The sequence below is a fragment of the Rattus norvegicus genome, chromosome 16, assembly GCF_036323735.1.
Source record: "Rattus norvegicus strain BN/NHsdMcwi chromosome 16, GRCr8, whole genome shotgun sequence".
NCBI classification, from domain to species: domain Eukaryota; kingdom Metazoa; phylum Chordata; class Mammalia; order Rodentia; family Muridae; genus Rattus; species Rattus norvegicus.
This window is the reverse complement of record NC_086034.1, coordinates 9,553,326-9,576,885: the sequence shown is the minus strand read 5'-3', so window position 1 is coordinate 9,576,885 and position 23,560 is coordinate 9,553,326. Positions and strand designations below refer to the sequence as shown.

The 23,560-nt window shown below is 41.8% G+C and overlaps 1 protein-coding gene across 11 annotated transcripts in view; it reads left to right on the top strand.

Moving 5' to 3' along the window:
• Positions 1–21,965, top strand: part of Shld2 (shieldin complex subunit 2) — a 91,266-nt gene extending 69,301 nt beyond the window's left edge. For 9 of the 11 annotated variants that reach the window (NM_001025028.2, XM_008771136.4, XM_063275584.1 and 6 more), the window contains 6 exon segments: positions 5,884–6,078; positions 6,219–6,353; positions 9,863–10,069; positions 13,946–14,174; positions 19,606–19,721; positions 21,429–21,965. In NM_001025028.2, the coding sequence (NP_001020199.2) occupies positions 5,884–6,078; positions 6,219–6,353; positions 9,863–10,069; positions 13,946–14,174; positions 19,606–19,721; positions 21,429–21,667 (1,121 nt within the window). In that variant the 3' untranslated portion in view covers positions 21,668–21,965. 11 annotated transcript variants of the gene reach the window in all.
• The last annotated feature ends 1,595 nt before the right edge of the window (positions 21,966–23,560 follow it).

Here is a 23,560-nt window from a genome sequence, read left to right as displayed (position 1 = left end):
TGCCCACACTGGGTTCCCTTCCCACATCAACCCGGCCAGGGCAGCCCTCCAGACGGGCCAGCAAGTTGAAGGTTAAAACCACACCCCGTCCTTTAATCTGTTCTGCTACTCAGTGCCCTGACTGGGGATTGTAACCATTTGCATAGTGACAAGTGTTAGCCCTGCCACGTTTACTCACTGTGGAGGTTGGTGTCTTCCTGCCCTCTCTGCTCACTCTTAGTCAAGCAGAGTTTGTTCTTCCCTGTGGCTTTATTGTTGCGTGTGTCTTTTTCCTCACTTCAAATAATTCCTTCAAGTGTCTTTTGTGGCGCTGGCTTAGTGGTCGTCAATCCCCTTAGCTTGGATTTATTGTGAGCTTTTCTTCATCCTCCATTACAATGTGTGTCTGTGAGGATACAGTAGAAACGCACCATTTCTTCTAAAGTTTCTGTTGAGAAATCTGCAATTATTTCAATGGGCTCATCTTTATACGTGACTTTGTACTTTTTCTGGCTGCTTTCAATATACTTCCTTTGTTCCATATATAGTAGTTCAATTAGGATACGATGAGGGAAGTTCTTTGCTGATCTTCTCTGTTTAATGTTCTAAATGCCTCGTGTTTGGATTGTCATCTTCTCCTATAATTGAGAGTCTTTTTTTGTTTTTTGCTATGATTTGGTTGAAATGAATGAATGAAAGCTTGAGAATGAAAGCTTTCTTTTCCAATGCCCATAAATCTTAGGTCGGTCTTTTTTAAAGTCCCAATGGCTTGAGAGTGCCATCCTTGCCCTTTTTTTTTTTTTTTTTTTTAGGATTTATTTATTTATTTCATGTATATGAGTACACTGTAGCTGTCTTCAGACACACCAGAAGAGGACATCAGATCTCATTACAGATGGTTGTGAGCCACCATGTGGTTGCTGGGATTTGAACTCAGGACCTCTGGAAGAGCAGTCAGTGCTCTTAACCGCTGAGCCACCTCTCCAGGTCCCATTCTTGGCTTCTTATTAGTTTATCTCTGTCTTTTTGGAATATTCAAATTTTTCCACTTTACATTTAATCTTATTTGGCCCTCTATTTGATCTTTTCTATTGGTGAGACTTACAACAATGAGTTTTTAATTTAACGTACTATGTTTTCGATTCCAGTATTTCAGTTTGCTTTTCCTCAGTAGTTCTCAATGGTTCTGTTTATGGGATCCTCTTTTCTATCTAGTATGAGGTTCTTTATTTCATTCAGTTCTCTCTTTTTCACTCTCATTCGTATTGTTTTAAAATTCATTCAGGAATGATGTTTTAAACATGCGCTTTTGACTTCTTGGGGTTCACTCTCACTGGAGGATGTTACTTGAGAACCAGTGACTTTTGGAGGAGTTATGCTGCATCATATATATATTTCTATTATTGCATTGGGTTTGTGCATCTGGCTTTATTTCATTTCTTGGATTCGTTGTTTTTATTTGTTGTGTTTTTAAAAGAGAGTGCTGTCAGTGTTTAAGTGGAGCCTGGCTATGGTGTAGCTGAGGTGTCAGTGGGCAGACCATTGTGGATTTGGTCACAGAACCTGCTTACCCCTCCCTCCTCAAGGCCCTGGGGTCAGGATGTATATGCTGTTCTTGCCTAGGCCGTTTTCCTGGGCTGAGGTGGGCTCTCAGATCCTGGTCCTGTCAGTAGGTTGTCCTTCACAGGTCAGGCTGGAAATGCTGGTCATGCCTCTAGGTAGTCCTTTAGGAGTCCTGCTGAGAAGGTGAGCCCATTACCAGGCTGTCATCTCTGTTGTTAGGATAGTTCTTGAAACCTCTGTCTGTTACCCTGCAGGCTCTGTATCTGACTGGAACTGAGCTACTAAAGTTTTCTTTTTCTTTTCTTTTTTTAAAGACTTATTTTCTGTGTTATGAATGTTTTATCTACATGTATGTTTGCATATTTCATGTGTAAAGTGCCCATTGAGGCTGGAAAAGGGCATAGGGTTCCCCGGAACTGGAGTTGCAGACTGCTGTGAGCTGCCATGAAGGTGCTAGAATTGAACATGGGTTCTTTGGAAGAGCATCCAGTTCTCCTAACCACTGAACCATTCTTCTGCTCAGGATTCAGAATCTGGTTCCATGACATTTGCTCTCAGTGTCCCAGGAGTGTGACTCACTGAGGGTCTCAAGCACTAAGCAGTTGAAACTTCAAAGACGTCTGACACTCTGTCTGCTAGGACAGAGGCTGTTCCTGGGACGTATGTTCTTCCTCTGCTGCTGTCCTGTATAATCTTTGTTCCCTTCCTCCCCCTTCTTTTCTTTTTAAAATATCTGTTACTGAGAGCACAGTATTTTCCGAGGCCTTTTGTCTTGTGAGTGACTCCAATGTGAGGAGGAGATCCCTAGGCCACACTAACCCTTCTGGGACGGACTGTGTATTTTTTTTCCTTGCTGCCGTGCTAGAGATTTTCAGCCACCATGCATCTTTTCTCACAGCTGCTGTTCAGCTTTCTCCAGTTTATTCCCTGGAGATTCTAGCCAACTGTTTTCTAGGTAGTTCCTTCTCTCTGTCTCTTTTCAGGAACGTTTCTCTCTTTTCATAACTCCCCTCCCTTCTCCCCCCTCCTCCTGCCTTCTATCCCTCCTGACCATTTATGGTTCTAGGGATAGAGCCCAGTGCCACCCAAGTGCTAGGTAAACAATTTACTGAGAGTCAGCCTTGTCCTCAGTTTACATTCTGTGCTGAGTGTGCTATTTTTTTTTTTACATTTTATTTATTTATTTTTTTTATTAACTTGAGTATTTCTTATATACATTTTGAGTGTTATTCCCTTTCCCGGTATCCGGGCAAACATCCCCCTCCCCCCTCCCCTTCCTTATGGGTGTTCCCCTCCCAACCCTCCCCCCATTGCCGCCCTCCCCCCACCAGTCTAGTTCACTGGGGGTTTCAGTCTTAGCAGGACCCAGGGCTTCCCCTTCCACTGGTGATCTTACTAGGATATTCATTGCTACCTATGAGGTCAGAGTCCAGGGTCAGTCCATGTATAGTCTTTAGGTAGTGGCTTAGTCCCTGGAAGCTCTGGTTGCTTGGCATTTCTAGGTCAATCATTAACTCTTTCTGTGTTGAGATTGTGGTGATGTGGTTTTTCTCTGTCTCCTTAGCACCTGTCACGTAGTAGATGCTCCTCTGGTGAGTGAATAAATACTTAGGTGTTAGTGTAGCAGATGGAGTGGATGCAGATGACCTTGTTAATGGGAGAAAGAACGAAGAAGGGCAGATTAGTCTATAAACTCGTGATTTCTAAGAAAACCAATCAAATTTAGCCATAAGTCTGTCATATATATGAACATATCTTCCTTTCCTTCAGAAGAATTTGAATTTGATTAGCAGACCTTATTAATCCATTCTCTTAAACATTGATTGATTGATTGATTCATTCAGTGGGGGTGGGGTACCTGTGTGGAATTCAGAAGAGTTTGTGGGAGTTTGAGTTAGGATTCAGACCATCAGGTTTTTAGAAGACTCCTTTGACTGCTGAGCACCTTTCAATCCGTGCTTCTAAGTATGCATATTTGATTGTATGTAAGTTGTAACGGTCGTCTCAGTAATTTAAAACAGGGTCTGGAGAATTGGCTCAGTGGCTAGAAGTGTATTTTGCACAGAGGTTCTGGTTATGAGTCCCAGCAGCCATATGGTGGCTTACAGCCATGTATAGATCCAGTTCCAGGGTATCTGACACACACTGCAGGTACCAAGAATGCATGAGGTACAGAGTAAAACAGTCACATGCATAAAATAATCAAAAAAATTTAAAAAACCATTTAAAGGTGAAGATAAAATCATTAAGTGGTATTACAACTGAATAATTAAGTGGCTGTTTTTACAGTTAAAAGAAGTATTACTATTAACACATGCTTAAATGAGAATTAGGGAGTCTTGTGCACGTGTGGTTGCTGTGCTGTGCAGAACTTGGTTGGGAACAGGAGTGTGACGACTTGACTTGATAGCACCTTGAAAGTGATAAGGACAGCAGCCTAAACTAGCGATGGGTGTAGGGCAGGTTCAGGAGAGTCTGTTAAGTGGCTGGTAGGCTATTGCAGAAGTGATTTGCTAAGGAGCTTGTTGATGAAGAACTGTTGTCAGGTTAGCTGGGAAAGATGGGGTCAAATTAGACTCTAGAGATTGGGAGCCCACCAGACAGTTTCTGGAGCATAGAAGAGTAAAAAATAATAGAAACTCTGGGCCTAATTATAGATTGGAACAGTATTAATTTCCTAGAGATGGCAAGTTTCTATTGTCTAACGGTATCAACCTTTATTTTTTGGTGTAAACTAAGTCAAGAATAAGCTACATATTATATAGAAATAAAGTAATGGTTCATATATATTTATATATTACAACATAAAACATAGTTCAAAGAAAACATTTTGTGGGATGGAGAGATGGCCGACTGCTCTTCCAGAGGTCCTGAGTTCAATTCCCAGCAACCACATAGTGGCTCACAACCATCTGTAATGGGATCTGAAGCCTTCTTCTGGTGTGTCTGAAGACAGCTAAAGTGTACTCATGTAAATAAAATAAATAAATCTTTTTAAAAAAGAAAGAAAACATTGTGCATGCATAGTGTGACAAAACTTGTGAAAAGAGGCAGTGTCTGCAGATACTGACTGATTGGATTTTCAAAACTGTGATGCTGGAGAGATGACTCAACTGTTATAGGCTAGGCTCATAACCAAAATATAAGATTTTAAGTACTGTGAAGACATTGGAACATTGCAAGTCTAAAGACTAATTACTTATTTGGGGCTAGTTTTAGCCCTCTAGAGTAGCCATTTCCTGAGCACGTCATCAGATAGCATCCTGTCTTACAGAAAAGCTTCCCCCATCTTGCTGTACCTGCTTTTCCAAGATAGCCAGCAATGTATCTATCTTATCGTTATTTTTTGATTTATTTATTTTATGTGTATGGGTGTTTTGCCTACACACACACACACACACACACACACACACACACACACACACACTCATGCACGCACTCATGCACACACCATATGCCTGAGGAGGTCAGAATAGGGCACTGAGCCCTCAAGAACTGAAGTTATGGATAGTTGAGAGCCACCATGTGGGTTCTGGGAACCTACCTAGGTCCTTTACAGAGCAACCAGTACTCTTAACCACTGAGCCATTTCTCCTGCCCCACAACCAATGTATTTTAAAATTGCCTTGATTTATGACTTTCTTTTGTGAAACTGTAAAACTTCGTGAAACTGCTTCTGTGTTGGAACATGGAATTTGAGATCTTGGTTCTTTTTTTTTTTTTTGGTTCTTTTTTTTTTTTTTCGGAGCTGGGGACCGAACCCAGGGCCTTGCGCTTCCTAGGTAAGCGCTCTACCACTGAGCTAAATCCCCAGCCCCGGAATTTGAGATCTTAAATCTGTGTTCTTGGAACATTACTCAAAGATGGCTTCCTAACTAACTTTACTCTCTTTAAGATGAGAGCTGTTGTCTTAGTCAGTGTTCTGTTGCTGTGAAGAGACATCATGACCATGGCAACTCTTACAAAATGAAGCATTCAGCTGGGGCCAGCTTACAGTTTCAGAGTCCATTGTCCTCATAGTGGGGAGCATGGGGCCACACAGGCAGACAAGGTGCTGCAGAAGGAGCTGAGAGTTCCACATCCAGATCAGGATACAGCAGCAGGAAGGGCTTTTGAAGCTGCAAAGCCACCTTCAGTGACACACTTCCTCCAACAAGCCCACACCTTCTGATCCTTGTCAAGTAGTGCCACTCCCTGATGTCTGAGAATTCAAATATATGAATCTGTGAGCCTATGGGGCATTCTTATTCAAACCACCACAGCTGTGGTTTTTCATTTATGATTACCAACAAAATATGATGTCATCTTTAGTCTCTGTTTTTATGTTTTTTGCTTCCTTAGATTCCAATATAATTGCCAATGTTATACTTCAGGATTTACTGACATATGTGTCTTCAAAACATTCCTATCTCAAAGATCTGCCTCAGAGGCAGCCTCAGAAAATCAACACCGTAAAGTTTGTGGAATTGGAGCAGTTGCAGCCTGATACATTAGTCCATGCAGTGCTCAGAGTAGTGAACATCACTGTATTGACAGGTAAGTATTTTGAGTCTCTTTAATTTTAGCTTATAAATACTATTGTACAAGACCATCTTAGTATATCAGTTGGTTACCACGATGTATTTACCATGGGATACTGTGTAATACCAAGTAGAATGTTTCTTTTCCTTTTCTAGAGGCATTATATAGTTACAGAGGACAAAAGCAAAGAAAGGTTGTGTTAACGGTGGAACAGGCTCAAGGTCAACATTACCTGCTTGTATTATGGGGTCCTGGAGCAGCCTGGCATACTCAACTTCAAAGGAAAAAAGGTAAACACACTGAAAAAAGCACATAACCTATTTATATCTCGGTAAATGATTAATGTTTATCTGTCCGTAGTGCAGAGACTCTGAAGAGAGTATAGCATTTGAAATAATAATGATTGAATGCTCCTCTGAAAATTGCTCTTGCTATAATTTTAAAGCAATTTAGTTATCTAGTTATCTAGAAGCTCTTTGTAATTAATGATGACAAAAGAAAGGCTTGAATGTGTTCATGCTTACTACATGAGGACATTAACAACAACAGTCTCTCCTTCAAACAGTGTTCTTTTTCACATTGTTATGTGTGTGTATGTGTGTGTGTGCACGCGTGTGTGTGTGTGTGCGCGTGTGTGTATGTGCGTGTGTGTATGTATGTGGGTGTGTGTGTATGTACGTGTGTGTGTGTACATGTGTGTGTATGTGTGTGTGCGTGCGTATGTGTGTGTATGTACGTGTGTGTATGTATGTGTGTGTGCGTGTGTGCGTGTGTGCGTGTGTGCGTGTGTGTGTGTGTGTGTGTGTGTGTGTGTGTGTGTGAGTGCCTCAGGAGTTCAGGAAAGGGCACTGGCTTCCCTGGAGCTGGAGTTACAGCTCTGTGCGTGTTGGAACATGGTCATTTGTAGGAGCAGCACACGCCTGTAATTGCTGAGCCATTTCTAACCCCTCAGAGAGGGTCTTTAAAACTTTTATTCTAGAAAGGGATCTGTAGGGTTTTTGTTTGTTTTTTGTTTTTTTTTTCTCAGATAGAGTGTTCTTATAAATTCCTTTCTGTTAGAAGACTGATGTTATAGGGATACATTAAGTCTTTCAAGTCACATTTCCTATCGGATTAATTACTATGTTCTGGATTTTATTACAGTTCAAAATGTGAACTCTTGGTCACTGTAGAATGCTTGCTCTAAAAATACAGCCCAGTAGTATGCATGTTTTTTAAAAGCACAAGTTAATAATTTATGGTACATTAAATTAGAAGGGATATTTCAATGAATTAGTACAGTATCTTTCTACTGCTGTGAAATTCTGATTTTAACATAGAGAGATGTTTTAATCAGTGTTTTTTTTTAGTTACTTTACTCTGCAAAATAATGTAGACATTGATCAAATGATTCATTATTTCAGACTTGGATAAGTTAATGTTGCATCCAGACTTCTGCCCAAGTGCTTATCTGTAGGTAGGATCTGTCACATTGTCTCTTAATCATTAATAGCCCCTAACTAGGATTTGAGATAAGTCTGACTTTTATGTTATGATCAAATAGTGACAGATGTTTGTCCAGTTGTGAAATTTGACAAACATGTATTGATGACAGACATGATCACTGACCATTCTATGTTAGCTGTGAACACGAGTCCAGTGCATGCTAAACGAAATGTAGGTCAGAGGTGGAGTTGTAGGGGAACACATTGCTCTTTCCTTTTTTTTTTTTTTTTTTTTTTTTTTAGGAGCTGGGGACCGAACCCAGGGCCTTGCGCTTGCTAGGCAAGCGCTCTACCACTGAGCTAAATCCCCAACCCCCACATTGCTCTTTCCTTAATGTGACTATTTCTTTAGAGTTAAGATTATGTGGTAGTAGAAGAGAATTTATTAATATATCTAGATAATTCTATGACTTTTAGTTAATATTGAAAGCATGTACACAGGAATTCTGATATAAATTGTTTTTGCTGAGTTCACTAATTAAGCCCAAATTTTTATATATCCTCATTATTTTAAAGTTTTAACATCTGCTTTAATACCTCAAGACAATTCCTTTTAATAGAGAAATTTCAGTTTTGAAGGATCATTTAAGTGATCGAACTTCCAGAAACTGTTAGCCTTCTTGTTTGTTCCTTTAGCAGTTCTTGAGGCTATGTCCATGTCAGCCTCTGTAGTAGGCACTGGCTTTTGCATACTTAAGGATAACAGACCTAGCTTATATAATCATTTCTGATTATATGGAATTGATGCTTTGGGGAAGAATAGGAAGAAATCCCCAAATTTCATTTCTTTGAAATATGTCTTATTAGCAGGTATGCAGCAGGCATTGATCGTGGCTTAGGTTCTAGTGGAGGTACGCCAGCAACATAAATCATATTTCTGGAGAGTAATTGTAAATTCACCACTGGGAGGTAGAGGCACAGGGTCAGGGTCAATGCTATCTTTGGATACGTGGGTATTTTGAGGCCAGCTTGAGCTACATGAGACCCTGTTACAAACAAACAAAAGCATAATTAGGTGACCGTAAAATAATTTATACAGAATCAAATGTCATTTTCATGCAGTTATTTTAAAATACAGTTTATCGTTTCGAATGCATCACAAGTTAAGATAAAGTGCTTTCCTAGCACAGCTAATTAAGCAGAGCAATGCATATAATCCCAGCTTATATTTGGATGATTTGGATGATTATGTATTATCCAGTCAGTCATGTCTACCTTTGTAGTCCGATTATATGCTAAATCCACAATTCAAATACGGATTTAAATTGGTTAAAAACTTTTCTAATATAACTTCAAGTTTGCCACAAGCAATAGTTTACTGATGAAACAATTTAGCTGTCTTATTTACCTAACTTCCCCGGAACCACGATAACAAACCCGTGTTTGCACACAGTAGCCCCTATTCTGGTAACCTCCGTAAGGACTGACAGGGACTAGCCCAGGCTGCCTCCACTCATTTCCTGATCTTGACTTCCTGAGCCACCTGCTTTCACTCTCACGAGGCCGCACTGCAGTGTGCACCACCACGCAGTTTATGCAGTGTCTCACGCACACTGTACACTGCACACTGCACACTGCACACTCTGCCAACAGCCCAACATTTCCGACTTTTAAGCAATAGCAGTATAGACTTTCTGGTCAATAATTGTGTGTGTGTGTATGTACATACATATTTGTATATTCAACTTTAAAATTACACTAAAGTAAAAGGATATTTCTCTACAAGTTTTCCCAATAATCAGCTATTAGACTGTTGGCAGAGGACCTGGTTCAGTTCCCAGCACCCACCTAATATCTAATGATGCTGTCTGCATAGACTGGCTGAGTTACTTGTCAATTCTGAATAAAAACAAAACAACGAAAGTTAGTTCTTAATGAGGGAGTCAGAAAATGTCCATTTCAGTTAAAAAACTCAACTAGCTAAAAATTTATTATAGACTTTATATATGTTAAAATTAGACTGTGCTGTTCTAAACGGCAGTTGTTTTGGGGCCCAAGAAATCATCAGGAAAGATCACAAAGGTGGTTTTGCTAGTGTGGTGGTACACACCTGCAGTTCCAGTACGTGGAGGCAGAGGCAGGAGGCCTAAGAGTTCAGGGCAGCCGGGACTCTTAAGAGAGAGGCTCTCTCAGAAATCTTAACATCTGTAGCTTTTCAATTCATTTGCTTTAACACATTGTTATATTTTGTCTTTTTGCCCACATTCTTTAGTGATAAAAGTTAGGTTTAACTGATTTAATTAGGTTAGTCTACTTAACCTGATTCTGAGTATAGACCCTTTATTTTGGTGACTTTTTATTTGTTTTTGTTTAAGATTGTATTTGGGAATTTAAGTACCTTTTTGTTCAGCGGAACTGCATACTAGAAAACTTAGAATTACATACAACACTGTGGTCATCCTGTGAATGCCTGTTTGATGATGATACAAGAGCAATTTCATTTAAAGCAAAATTTCAAAAAAATACATCCTCCTTTGTCAAGATATCAGACTTAGCAACTCACCTAACAGATAAGTATTCAGGTAAGATCTTTATACATAAAATGTTGCTAGTTTCAGTGTAAGCAAAGAGGCTACCACTTGTGAGAATGTATATAATTAAATATGAAAGTGAAATGTAGCACTCTATAGGTAGATGAGCCAGATATTGATTTCACAGTCTTCTGATCACCTAATGTCTTTCACGTATAGTTATGTTTTTCCTTTATATATCATTATCTAGCTTCTCCTGATTTTCCGCTCACGATTCTTCTACTCGCGGCCACTCCATGGCTAAGATTACAGCTGTACACCAGCATCTCAGGCTTCGAAGTTTTCACTGTTGAAAGGTTTTAACTATGAATTCAATGTACTTAATAAATACAGAGCTATGAAGATTTTCTACTTGTTGAGTGAATTTTGGTTTATAGTTTTCAGGAAATTTGTTCATTTAAATTATTGATGTAGTGGGGCTGGAGAGATGGCTCAGTGGTTAAGAACACTGACTGATCTTGTAGAGGTCCTGAGTTCAAATCCCAGCAACCACATGGTGGCTCACAACCATCTGTAATGGGATCTGATGCCCTCTTCTGGTGTGTCTGAAGACAGTGACAGTGTACTCACATACATAAAATAAATAAATATTAAAAAAAATTGACATAGCAAAAATTATTGATATTAAGTCATTCTTTTACTAGCCTTTTAAATATTTATAGACTAGGTAATACTATTGATCTTATCTGAAACTAGTAATTTGTGTTTCTTTTTGTCTATTTTTATTCATTTTATTGATTGCATTCACATTATGATGATTTTTCTGTTTTCTCCTTTATTCACTTCCGTTCTGATTTGCATTACTTCCTTTTTCCTACCTACTTGCTTTTGCTCTTTCTGATTTAAGATGAAAATTGAGATAACCACCCTCCCACCCCACCCCCCACCCCCACCACCAATGTGCCATGAATTTCCTGGGAAGTAACTAGAGTGTCTGGGTTTGCCAGTATTCTGTGAGTTGTGAGATTTTCTACTCTAGCTTGTGGAAAAGACACTCTTCCCATCCCTGTGGGCTCAAGGGGTTGTTCTGACTCTGCTTCTATAAGCCATATATTCTTAATCAAGATGTCCAAGGGGCCCAGATGTTAATGCTGTTACTCAAGTCATCTTAGAATCATGCATACTCCTACTATTCTGAGATAGTGTCAGGAACTATGTGCCAGGAATGTGTGTGGGTGTGGGTGTGTGCAGGGGTTATATAACAAGGTGGTAGTAATTCTCGACCTTATTCTCCTTTGGCCAAATGATAGATCAAATCTCACTAGTCATGTTAATTCATATATGTATTGTGTTGATTAATAATCTTCATTGTCAACTTGATTGGATTTAGACTCACCTAGGTGACACAACCTTTGGATGTACCTGTGAGAGCGTTTCCATAGAGGTTTAACTAGGGAGGGAGCACACACCCTGAATGTGGGTAGCATCATCCATGGTCTCAAGTCCTAACTAAATAGACATGGACAAAGGGGGCAGTGAGCTGAGCACCAGTGTCGGTCTCCCAGAGGATTCAGTGTAAACTGCCTCGCTCCCGTGATCATGACTTCTCAAACCTCATTGGCCTCAGGTGGCAGTGTGGGCCAATTAGACTAACATGTTGCCACCCCTGCCAACCTCTAGTGGGAGCACAGCCCTCAGACTTCTGCGTGGTCTCCCAGACATGGCCCTTGGCCTGGGCCAGTACCTTACCATGGCCTCACATTCTCCTGTTCCCGCTGTTGCCATCGAGTCTCCAGTTTCACCTTTCCCCACGGTGTACGAACCCCTCAGCTTCTCTTCTCTTCTATCTCTTCACTGAGGGCTCCATCCTTCCCATTTCTCCATCACACCTTGGCCCATTGTAGTGGCACCTGCTGCTGGCGAATGGGTGTCTTTCTTCTGGCCTCTCCGGCCATGCCGGTCAGAGGAGGTATGACACTTTATACCACTTTAGAACTTGGAGTTGCTGTGGCCAAAGCAGGGTTCATATTTACACTAAACGGTGAAATCTTGGGTAATGAGGCATCATATCAATATTTACACCAGTGCCCACCCTCAACATTCCATCTCCCCACAGAGACGGCTGCCATGTGAAGGGATGCCATAGGCAGCAGAGGGGCTGTATCTCCTCACAGTTTTTATTTCTTACAATGGAGAAATCAACTGTAATTACCACTTACACAAGACAGGGACCTGTGAGGTTTGAAACCTAGAATTAGACTTAAAAATAAAAATAACCTCACGGAAGTCAACAGTACAGTGGGCCACCGAGCCAATGGTTAGTGGTAGTGAAGAGACAGTTTCGCCAGTTGATGCTGCCGGGCACTGGGATGTGCTCGGGAACTTTAGGGATGTGCTTCCCTTTGGTTGTACTCAAAAGACCCCTAAATTTAGCCCTTTTCTTCTCTTGTGGTCAACTACTAGGACAGAAGTCATAGTTTCTGTCGTTGTTTTAAATATGAAAGTGGAAAGAGAATGCACAGGAACAAACAACTCTTCCTAGCCTGGTACTATTTTTTAGGTTAAATAAAGGGCAAGAGAAAGGAGCTATCACAGAGATTTCCCAAGAAGGTCTGCTTGCTGACAGAAGCTGGGGAGGGCTGGCTCCTTGTGACGAGCCATAAGAAGCAGAATCTGGGTGCCTAGATTCCAGAATGCCCCTGAAGGCAAAGTCCACTTTTACAGTGCCTCTTAAATTTAGAAAGGGGTATGCAAATATGTAAAGTGCAGAATTATGTGGACAGTCTTTTGAGATAATTGCACTTCTCATTCATCTCGTCTGTGATTGAACATGCCTGTGGAAAAGGGCAGTGTTGTGTCTGCTACGGCTTATTAAACATGTGGCCACTGCCCATTCCCACGACCTCATGTAGCGATATCTGCCCGAGCAGAGATGATGGAGCGTCTTAATCCGAGAGACAAGGCAGATGGAAAGCGTCAAGGAGCGTCCCAACTGCTGAACTCCAAAAGAGGTGGCCAGAAAATAGGGTGAGGGCTAACGTGATGCATCCTGGGCTAGACTTTGTAAGAGGACCACGGTGGCTATTCTTGGTTGCTGACTTGTTTAGAGTAAAAAGGACTAGGAAATTGGTGATGCCACTCTGTGTGAGTGTGTGGGGTGTTTCTAAGGACAGTAAACCAAGGGGGAAGGCAGACTCCGACTGTAGGTGGCAGCATCTCATAGGCTTGGGGCCCAGAGGGTAGAAAAGCACAAGGAAACCCAACAGCCAGCACCAGTGGTCTCCCTCTGCTTCCTGGCTGCTGTGATGAGAGCTGCCTTGCTGTGCTGTCCTCTCCCACCATGGCCTCTCTGACGCCTCTGACCAGGAACCCAAATAAATATATCTCTCTGCCTTTACATTATGTCAGAAGCTTTGTTTTAGTGACCAAAGCTGATTAACAAAAGAGCAAAGAATAAATCTGAAGGCTTAAAGAAACCCTTAAATGACTATGGAGAGGAGAGTCATATTCAGATAGACTCATAGGCTATGTTAGTATGCAGAAAGGCAAAAATAAGTTAGGATCAAAAGATCATAGTAGATGTAATAGGCATTCAATACATGTTTAGTAGATAAATGCATTGTTAGTTAACATGGTTGAGGTTACAGTTAATGACAAACAAAACCACCCCTCCCCACACTGCACTTAATTCCTCTTTGAATAGGAACCCAGAACTCACTCAGCTGCGGGCAAATCCTCCATAATATTATAGGTTCTTTATGGAAGCCATAAATAAATTGACATTCTGTAGGCAGGGATGAGTTCCAAGAACAAGACCTTGGTGTGGCTTATACAGTAAGTGACTGTAAATGAACCATATTGCTATGTTTGTCAATTAAAGTTACTGTTGAATCAAATAATTACATTCTCCCCTCGCCCCCCACATAGGAGTGGTTCTGATCACAGCCAGGGTGTCAGAGCTGGTGTTCTGTGCTACAGCAGCTCAGAAGGTGGCTCTGAATGCTCGCAGCAGTCTGCAGAGCATCTTCTCGTCTCTTCCCCGTATCACCTATGCTGGCTGTGCGCAGTGCGGCTCAGAACTGCAGACGGATGAGAACAGGATCTACAGACAGTGTCTGGGTTGCTTGCCGTTTGTTGGGAAGAAAATGTTCTACAGGTAAGGCGGCCAAGTACGGTATTCCGTTGGTCTGACAGAAACTATTTACTGCATGGACGTGACTAAGAGCAGCAGATACCAACCCTTTATAATCTAACTAAACAAGGGCCTAAGAGGACAAAACTTCCCCGAGAGACAAATAACTGTTTCTGAAACCGAGAATTGCCCAGTAATGTTGAGCTATTTTAGAGGGTTAACTAGATCTTCTTTCATTTAAACAGCCATACTGAGGACTGTTCACATTTAACCAGTGTCTAACAGTTTCATCCAGAACAGTTTCTCCATCTTGGCATACGATGACAATGTAAACATTAAAAGTATTCTGTGGCCTCTCCCTGGATTGTTTGCAGAGGCTGAAAAATATTTGTTTAGCCTTCAGCGCTTCCGTTTCCCACCTGCACTGTAGAAGGGAAAGATACGCTGGTCAGTGTGTTCTCCGGTGAGCTTGCTAGTGAGCCTGCGCAGTGAGGAGCACGTTGCTTTCAGATCGCTGCTCAGAGCCCTGGACAATTGTTTTTTATAATCGTAAAATTGCAGTCCTTTTACAAAAAGCTGCAAGTGACACTGTTTTGGGTCCTTTCCTATTATTTATAAATGTTGAAATATCTCAAAAGGAAACTGTGTACTCACTGTTTTTGTTTTATTTATTTTTGTGTTGTTTTAGACAAGGTCTTGTTAGGCAGCCCAGGCTGGTGTCAGACTCGCAATCCTACAGCAGCTTCCTAGGTGGTGGGCACACGCCTTCATGCCTTCTGCGTTCCACAGCTCTTTTGTCATGGCTCACACACAGGTGATGGAGGAGCGAGGTCAGGACACCTGATGTCTCTGTACAGAGAGCTGTGCTAGTCAGAAGTGAGTGAGTGAAGCTGGGCCTGGTGCCACACATGTGCAGCCCAGTAATAGGAGACTAAAGTAAGATTTCAAGTTCATGGCCAGACCTTGTTATACAACAACAAAATGAATAAATTAAACAAATAAAAACAAGTAAGTGAATGAAATTTACTTTTTTCCCCTTATTTTTCAATCTAGATGATTGAATTTAGGGCCTTATTCTAGGCAAATGCTATATGTATTCTCTTTTTACCTTTTATGTTGAGACAAGGTCTTGCTGAATTGCCCAGGTTGACCTTCTTGTACGTTGTAGCTCAGGCTGGCCTTAAGATTGATCTTCCTATGTCAGCCTCCCAGTTAACCAAAGGCCTGTGCCACCAGGCCTGACCAGAAGTTCACTACTGCTTTGTAAATTGCTAAGGAGACTGAATTAAGGTTCATAGTATACAACAGACATACTAAACGGGCTGACTGACAGTTAAAGGCTTCAAAATGAAGTATAGTCAATTCACTTTATACAGCATACTTAAGGTGATGGCACGGGGTCTTGCGATGTAGCCCGGGCAGGCCTCAGATTCATGCCTTGCAATCTGTAGTTAATTGTACTTTTAAAAATAATTTTTATTGAGCAGTAAGTCATACGCATCATATTAACTCACATTGTATGTGCACATAGGCCCTCCATACACACACAATGAAATATTTAAGGATTTTAACTGTAATTCAGTGATTATAGTGCATCCACAGGATTACAGATCTGTCATCATAACCACGTTTGGTACTAAGAGCTCCACACCCGCTAACAGTCATTCTGTCCTTCACAGTGGAAACTGCTAACCTACTTTCTGTTGCTGTAGATTTGCCTGTCCTGAGCATTTCACACAGATGAAATCTTATAGTATGGGGGTCTTTGCTGACTTACTTCTCAGGAGTGTTTCCAGAGTTCATCCATGTTGTGGACTGTATCAATACTTTAAATTTTACAAAATTTATTATCATTATTAGTATATGTGATGTTTATGTGCCCATGCCATGGGGCATATATGGAGGACAGAAGACAGTGGAGTTGGTTCTTTCTGTTTTGCCCCAGTTAGCTTTCTGTTGCTATGATAATCGACAGTGTACCCGAAAGCAGCTTGGAGAAACAAAGGTCTGTTTGTTTAGACCAAACAGTGGTTCTCAGCCTTCTTAATGCTGCAAACCCTTTATTCCTCATGCTGCGGTGACCTCAGCCATAAAATTGTTTCATTGCTACTTGATAACTTTAGTTTTGCTACTAAATCAATCGGAATGTAAATATCTGGTATGTAGAATATCTGATATGCATTCCCCAGTGGGGTCACCACCCACCGGTCTATTGGATTATACACTTCCAGGTAACAGAGCATCATTAAGAGAAGCCAGGACAGGAGCTCAAACCAGAGCAGAGGCAGAAACTATAGGGGGAAGCTATTTACTGCATTGCTCTCTAGCCTCTGCCCAGGTAACTAACTTAGTTTCCTCCCTCCTTCCTTCTTTCCTTCCTTTCCTCGATCCCTCCCCCTCTTTTTTTTTTTTTCTTTTTCTTTTTCTTTTTTTTTGGAGCCGGGGACAGAATCCAGGGCCTTGCATTTGCTAGGCAAGCGCTCTACCACTGAGCTAAATCCCCAACCCCCCTCCCCCTCTTTATCTTTATGACTCACCTACTAAAAGTAACTGAATGATACGTCTTTTGTCAGTTTTACTGTGCTTAAAAATATTTGAGACTAGAGAACTTTATCTGCCTGTTTACATGTCTACATATTTATATGTCATAATTAGTCTGCATCTGTATCTATCTTAATATCCTTGTGGAAAATCACTTTGTTCCAGTGATCTTGGTAGCTTATATTATATAACCATAATGTCTAGAAAATTTCCTGTCTTTTCCCCACTGTAGAAGAAGTTGCTTTTTCCCCAAACAGCGTCCTCACACTCTTGATGAGCCTTCTTCCTTATGATTTCATGTTTTGGCCCTTTTTTGGTTTTTATTTATTTAATTTAATGAGTATATCCCCTACATGTATGTGCACTAGATTTCTGGTGTACCTGGTTCCTGCAGATGATGCAGACATCCTGGTAGGCCACGCTGGGTTGGCATGTGGCCAGGCCAGAGAAGCTGCTATGGGTCTCCCTGAAACCAGGGTCAGTGGCCTTTGAGATCGGTGATGCCTGAGGCCTGTTCAGGGCTTGGAGAGGCAAAGGTACTCACTTGATCTTCCCGGTCGGGGGCAGCTCATGCTGCAATGAAGATGGACACTGCTTTTCAACACTGCTCTCGTGTCTGGGCTTCGATGGGGTTTCTCAGGACCTTATTCCTCAGGTGGGATTTCCAAGCTGTGATTGGATGGCTGGGTTGGCTGAACTTCTTTTGTTTCTCAGAGTCTGGGAGGAGAGAGTCCAGTTTTCCTTTCCTTCTTCGTTTGCAGTGTTCGAGATACTTGCAGTGGTCCAGCACATGCAGATCTCAGAGACTTCAAGGCTTTTAAACACCGTTCCTGCTGAGGTCAGATGGATTCGTTTCCTCTTTGTCTTGGGAATGGTCCACTTTTCATCTGCCTTGACTTTGTTCCTTGACTGCTTACACTCTTAGTCCTTAGAGTTGTTGTCTCTGGTCCTTTTGGTCTTTTCTTGCAAGCTTAGCTGTCTGAGCCTTGGCCATGTTCTCAGGAGCCTATCGCTGTCCACAGCACTGCCCACAGCTACTTCTCCATCGCACATACTGGGTCCTGGTACTGGGTTTTGGTCTGAGCAGTTCTGTCAAGAGGCCAGAGGCCAAAGGCCTTATCCTTTTCCTTATTCTTCCTGAGCTAATGAGAGGGGCACACCCAGTTTACCTCAATGGCTGCTGTGAGAGCTTCCTCTTTTTTTTTTTTGGCACATCGCCATGTATCCCAGGTTTACCTTGAACTTAGTGTGTACCTGAGACTTAATGGCTTCAACTTCTGATCCTCTTCCTGTTACTATCCGTGTTCTGGGATTATAGGTTTGAATCATCATGCCTGGTTTCTCTGGTTCTAATTGAATCCAGGGTTCATGTATGCTAGGCAAGCATCCTAACTGAGATACATCCTTAGCACAGTACTTAGTTTTTATTGCAAAGTAGTGTTCTACTTTATGTGTCTTACTTTATTCATTCATTGTAAATTGATGGACATTGGAGTTGTTTTCTCCTTGGGGCTGCTGTGAACGTGTTTTCATACGGACACAGTTTTCAGTGCTTGGTATGTACACTCGGGAATGTGTTTGTTGTGTTATGTGACACACTTGGCCATACAAGACATGGCCAGGCTGTTTCCCAGAGCCGCTGTGCAGCTCACGCTCTCCGTATCCCTGCTCCTGTGTTAGGTCTCATGTTTTAATTTCCGTTGCTGGAGTTTTGGATGTTAGATATAAGAAAGGTGCCTCTTTCAAGCCAACATCATTTATACTTATGTTTTCTTTCAAAGGTTTTAATAGTTTTAGCTGTCATATTCAGGTTTGTAATTTGTTCTGTGTATTGACTTCCTTGTGTGGTATAAGGAAGAAGTCCAATTTCCTTCTTTTGCACATTGATATAAACATGTTGTAGCATGAATTTTAAAAAATATTTATTTTGGGGGCTGGGGATTTAGCTCAGTGGTAGAGTAGAGCGCTTGCCTAGCAAGCGCAAGGCCCTGGGTTCGGTCCCCAGCTCCGAAAAAAAAGAAAAAAGGAAAAAAATATTTATTTTATTAATTTTTAGGTTAGCATACAAAGCAATGGATTCATCATGGCTTCTTCATATATTTGTGTCATTACACTTTGTTCTCATCCGACCCTTTCCCCTTATGGCTCCTCACGCTGTTCCAGCTGCTTCCCCTTCTTCATCAAGTCAGTCCTCTCTTCTGGTTTTTTAAGGACCATATTTACAGTCTCATTTGTAACATGTATAGTATAGGTAACTACATATATAGGATACATACAATTTTAACATGGGTTCTCCATATAAATAAAATATGTGGTGTTTGTCATTCTGAATCTGGCTTCTTTTATTTAACGTGATTTCTTATTGTATTCTTTTTCCTGCCTATGTGTCCAGCAGGATTTATTGAAAAGGTTATTCTGGCCCACATTGAGTCATCTTGGCAACATTATAAAAAAAAAAAGTCTAATCTTGGAGTTAGAAGTAAAGGTCAGTGGTGCAGCATTTGACCAACATGCATGAGCTCTTGGATTGGATCCCTAGCACCAAACCAAAAACTTCCCAACCAGTCGGCCAGCCAACCAGAGCAGTACAAAAAGCAGAAAAAACCCCCAAATAAACAAAACCCCCTTTCCTGTCAGACTCCCAAGTCCCTTGGATGAAGGACTCGTCTTGTCACGAGTGTCCACGGCGTTAGCATACAGTAGAGACTCAGTTGGTATTTGCTGAAATAAAGAATGGAAGAGAGAAGAGAGAGAGGACAGAATAAGAGCAAGTGAGGGACACAGAGGCAGAGGTGGACAGAGGGAGACTGGGGTTATGTGGGTGAAGGGGTGACATCTGCAGTCACATTTTGTCGTCACTAAATTCCTTTCTATTTCTGAGTCTGATTCTAAGTTCTGTTGTTTATTTTTGTAGACCGGCTTTAATGACCATAGTTGATGGAAGACATAATACTTATGTCCATGTTGGGTCGAAGATGATGGAGCAGATTCTTTTCAACATTTCTCCAGATTGCCTCAGCAGAGTGATAGGTAAACCCCACCACGCAGCAATTGTTCGTCAGCACAGAGCACAGCGCTGCACATAAAGCTCTCCCCTGTCTATAAAATAGAGAGATAGTCTAGCTGGGGTGAAACATAAAAGCTTACATGAGTTGGAAGGTGAGATCTCATTACATCTGCCTTGTACATGAATAAAAGAAGCTCCTTCTCTCGTTAGCCTAAATTCCTAGTTGGTCAGCAAAAACACGAGGATCCTAGTCTCATAGTAGTTAAAAACAAAACAGAAGTGTGTAGCACCGTGAATTGAAGTTAACCTGTAGTTGGATTTCTGAGGTCTTGAGCTGATGCCCGGGACAGTCGGGGACAAAGAAGGAAGCAAATGCACTCACCCGTCAGACGACCGTGCTCCATGCTTGTCCTCGTTAGCCTCAGGCTCCCTAAGTGGACAAGCTAATCCAGTTCTGTCGTTTGCTTAGTTTTGTAATCGTGGGTTGCTTCTATATTAATAAAAAGTTGTTTCATTCATGCCTCACATGCTCTAACTAGTGAGTGACTCCAGCTCTTACGTACCTTTTATTTCTTGCTTTGATAAAGATTCCGTAACAGTACACTATCTAAGCCCTCGGACCTCTAGTCTACATAGGGCTCAGACTTGGCAGTGTTTCTCCGAATAAACCAATATTAAAGAAATCCCTCTTGAAACATTAAAAAAGCATAAGCACGCATTTATATAGTTTCTGTCAGCTTCAGGTAAAATCTCAGGCATGACTCTAGCCCCTAATAAAAGTCCTAACTGACGAAGATCTAAACAGCCCCAAAATGTACTATTTGCTTTAACCTGCGGATCATACTAGGAAAGCTCCTATACGCTCTTGAACATTTATTAAAACATGACCGTGACCATGTTTTTCATTTGTTTGTTTCCTGTCATGGCTTTGTCCTTTAGAGATATATATGAATCACTAAATATTTTATCTTAACCAAATCAACTCTTTGGGAATGTGTCAGACAGGGAAGTAAGAAAAAAAAAGTTGAGCATCTAATCCAAAAATAGGAAACAATAAATTGATGTTTAGATTTGAGCTTTATCCCTAAGGCACCTTATTATGGATATACAGATGCTTGGGGTATTTGTTTTTTATTTTTAAATCTAATATTTCAAAACATTCCGGTCCCAAGAACCTCAGCTCCGAGATGCTCAGTTTGTGTGTGCACTCCTGTGATTAAAACTGTAAAACAGTAAGTATGAGGGCCTTTTAAAAATTTCTTATATATATTTTCTGTGAGTGTTGAGTTGAGTGTGTAAACACTCAGACACCAGAAGAAGTTAAAAGAGAATGTTAGGTTCCCTAGAACTAGAGTTAGGAATGGTGTGAGCTGCATGTAGGTGCAGGGAATTAAACCCAGGTCCTTCAAGAACGAGTGCTCCTGATTGTCCCGAAGACATGGCCTCCTTATTTCAGGAAAGAGCAAGCCTCAGTCCCCAAGTATTTAGAAGCTGATGGCTGGAGCTGCTGTCAGTGTGAGCATTGCTTGTGCTTGCCTTCACACACGGTAGGAAACACGCCATCTTCTAGACTCCCTTCAACAATTTGAAGCTAGAAAGAGAGGTATAGAACAAGAAATGTAAGATGTGTGTCTATAAAGCTTGAGGAACCAAGGGAAACAAGGAAACCTTCAGAATGTGTTTGTGTGCAGCTAGTGGGGTCCTGAGTGTCGTGTGTGCTCTGTTCTCAGTGCCTTCCTCAGAGGTCACCTACGGCATGGTCGCTGCGGACCTGCTGCACTCCTTGTTGGCAGTCAGTGCAGAACCTTGCGTGCTGAAGATCCAGAGCCTTTTCGAGTTGGATGAAAACAGCTACCCCCTGCAGCAGAACCTCTCCCTGTTAGATTTCTGCCCTGACTCGTTTAAGATGTGGAGACCAGGACTTGCTCTAAGGCCAGAGGAGGACACTGGAGTTGTTCCAAAGGAGTGATGAAACAATCTGTCTTTTGAAGATTTATTTACTTTTACTATATGTACATAAGTGTTTTGCTTATGTATGTCTATGCATCCACAGAGGCCAGGAGAGGGTGCCAGATCCCCTGAGACTAGAGTAATGGATGCTTGTGAGCCGCCGTGTAGATTTTAAGAAAGTGCTCTTAACTGCTGAGCCATCCAACCCAATGATCTACCTTTTGAAATAAATGAAATGACAGGGATTTTGCTTAGAGTTTTTAAAATAAGTAATTTATTAGCGAAATCTAATTGTAATAAATTATTTTTTAAGAAAATTCTGTGATGCTTTTATTATTTGCTTTTCTGTTGTAGCTGGTGTTTTTTTTATTCTGGAGAGATGATCTAGCAATAAGGCAGCATATCAGAGACCCTTTGGAATAAGGCGGTATATCACAGACCCTTTGGAATAAGGCGGTATATCACAGACCCTTTGGAATAAGGCGGTATATCACAGACCCTTTGGAGTTACGGTTCCTCATTTGTTTTTCGTTTAGCCCCTGATGCACCAAAGCACGAAATATTGGAGATCTGTGTAAAACGTCTCCTCAGCACTCACTGTCTGCTGTAAACGGAAGTGCTTTCCTTCATTACAACTGTCTCTGCTGGGCTAGGGGTGCAGTGCTGTTGGTAAGGTCGCAAATGCGGTCGTATCCATCGTTGTCCCCCATTGACACTTTACTGTTTGGCTCCTGGCCCCTGCTCTGTCCTGTGAGTGGTCAGCACTGTGTGAAGTCTCTTTCTGGAAGATGAGCTTCCTCTCTGGCTAAGACTAGGGCACCCGCCTTCCATCTTTATCATGAGACTTCAGGAAGAACTCCAGCTCCTTGGCATCAGTTGTCTCCGTGTTCAGATAGCCAAAGGGAGGAGCACAAATGTTTCCATTTACAGTATTGTGACTCCTGCCACGGTACTGGATTAGTAGTGTGGAAATGGCTGTAGCCCCGAAAGCAAGCTGCAGGATTCAGTGTGGTCCTTAGTAAAATCCTAGTGAGTTTCTTCATATGGAACAACAGCACTCCTGGGCCAAACCACCCCCGAGGACAGAGCAGTGAGGAGGGGAGCAGTGACTTCAGATTTTATCACAGAGCCACCATGACAAAAGCGGACGTGTAGATGAATGGAGTTAGAGAGGATGCAGAAGCCAGCCCTGGCAGGTATGACGGAGCAGCGCACAGACGTACACCGCAGCGAGTGTGGCGTTTTCATCAACAGATGGCCCTGGGAAGACCAGGCCAGAAGAAGAATTCTCTTATCCAGTACAGAAGAGATTCAGAATGGATCAATACCTATAAGATCTGAAACTTTGACACTGCTACCAGAAGACACAAGGGCCATACTTCCAAGACAGAGACACAAGCCAGGACTCCCTGGCGCCTTCGGACTGGTGTGGCCGTAGAAGCACTCCAGTAGCTCAGGAAATAAGATCAAGAGCTGACAAGTGGGACTGCAGATAATTTTAAAACTTCTGTGAAGCACAAGTAAAGAGCATACAGGACGGGAGAGAAATCGTCAGCTGTATCTTTGACTTGGGATCTCATCAGAATAAAGAACGACAAACAAAATCAACAAATGGCACAGTTTTCAAGAGGAGTACAATTAGCTGAGAGGTGGTGGCACTCGCCTGTAGTCCCAGCACTCAGGAGTGCGGAGGCAGGCAGATCTCTGAGTTTGAGGCCAGCCTGGTCTACAGAGAGAGTTCCAGGACAACCAAGTGGTCTGTAAGTCTATTAAAAAAATATTCACCATCTCTAGCCCTCGGGGACATGCAAATAAAAACTATAGTCAGAGCCTATCCAAAGGGCCTGTCATCAAGGAGACAAACTGCAAATATTGGTGAGAATGTAGGGAAAGAGGAATCAATCGATCCTTA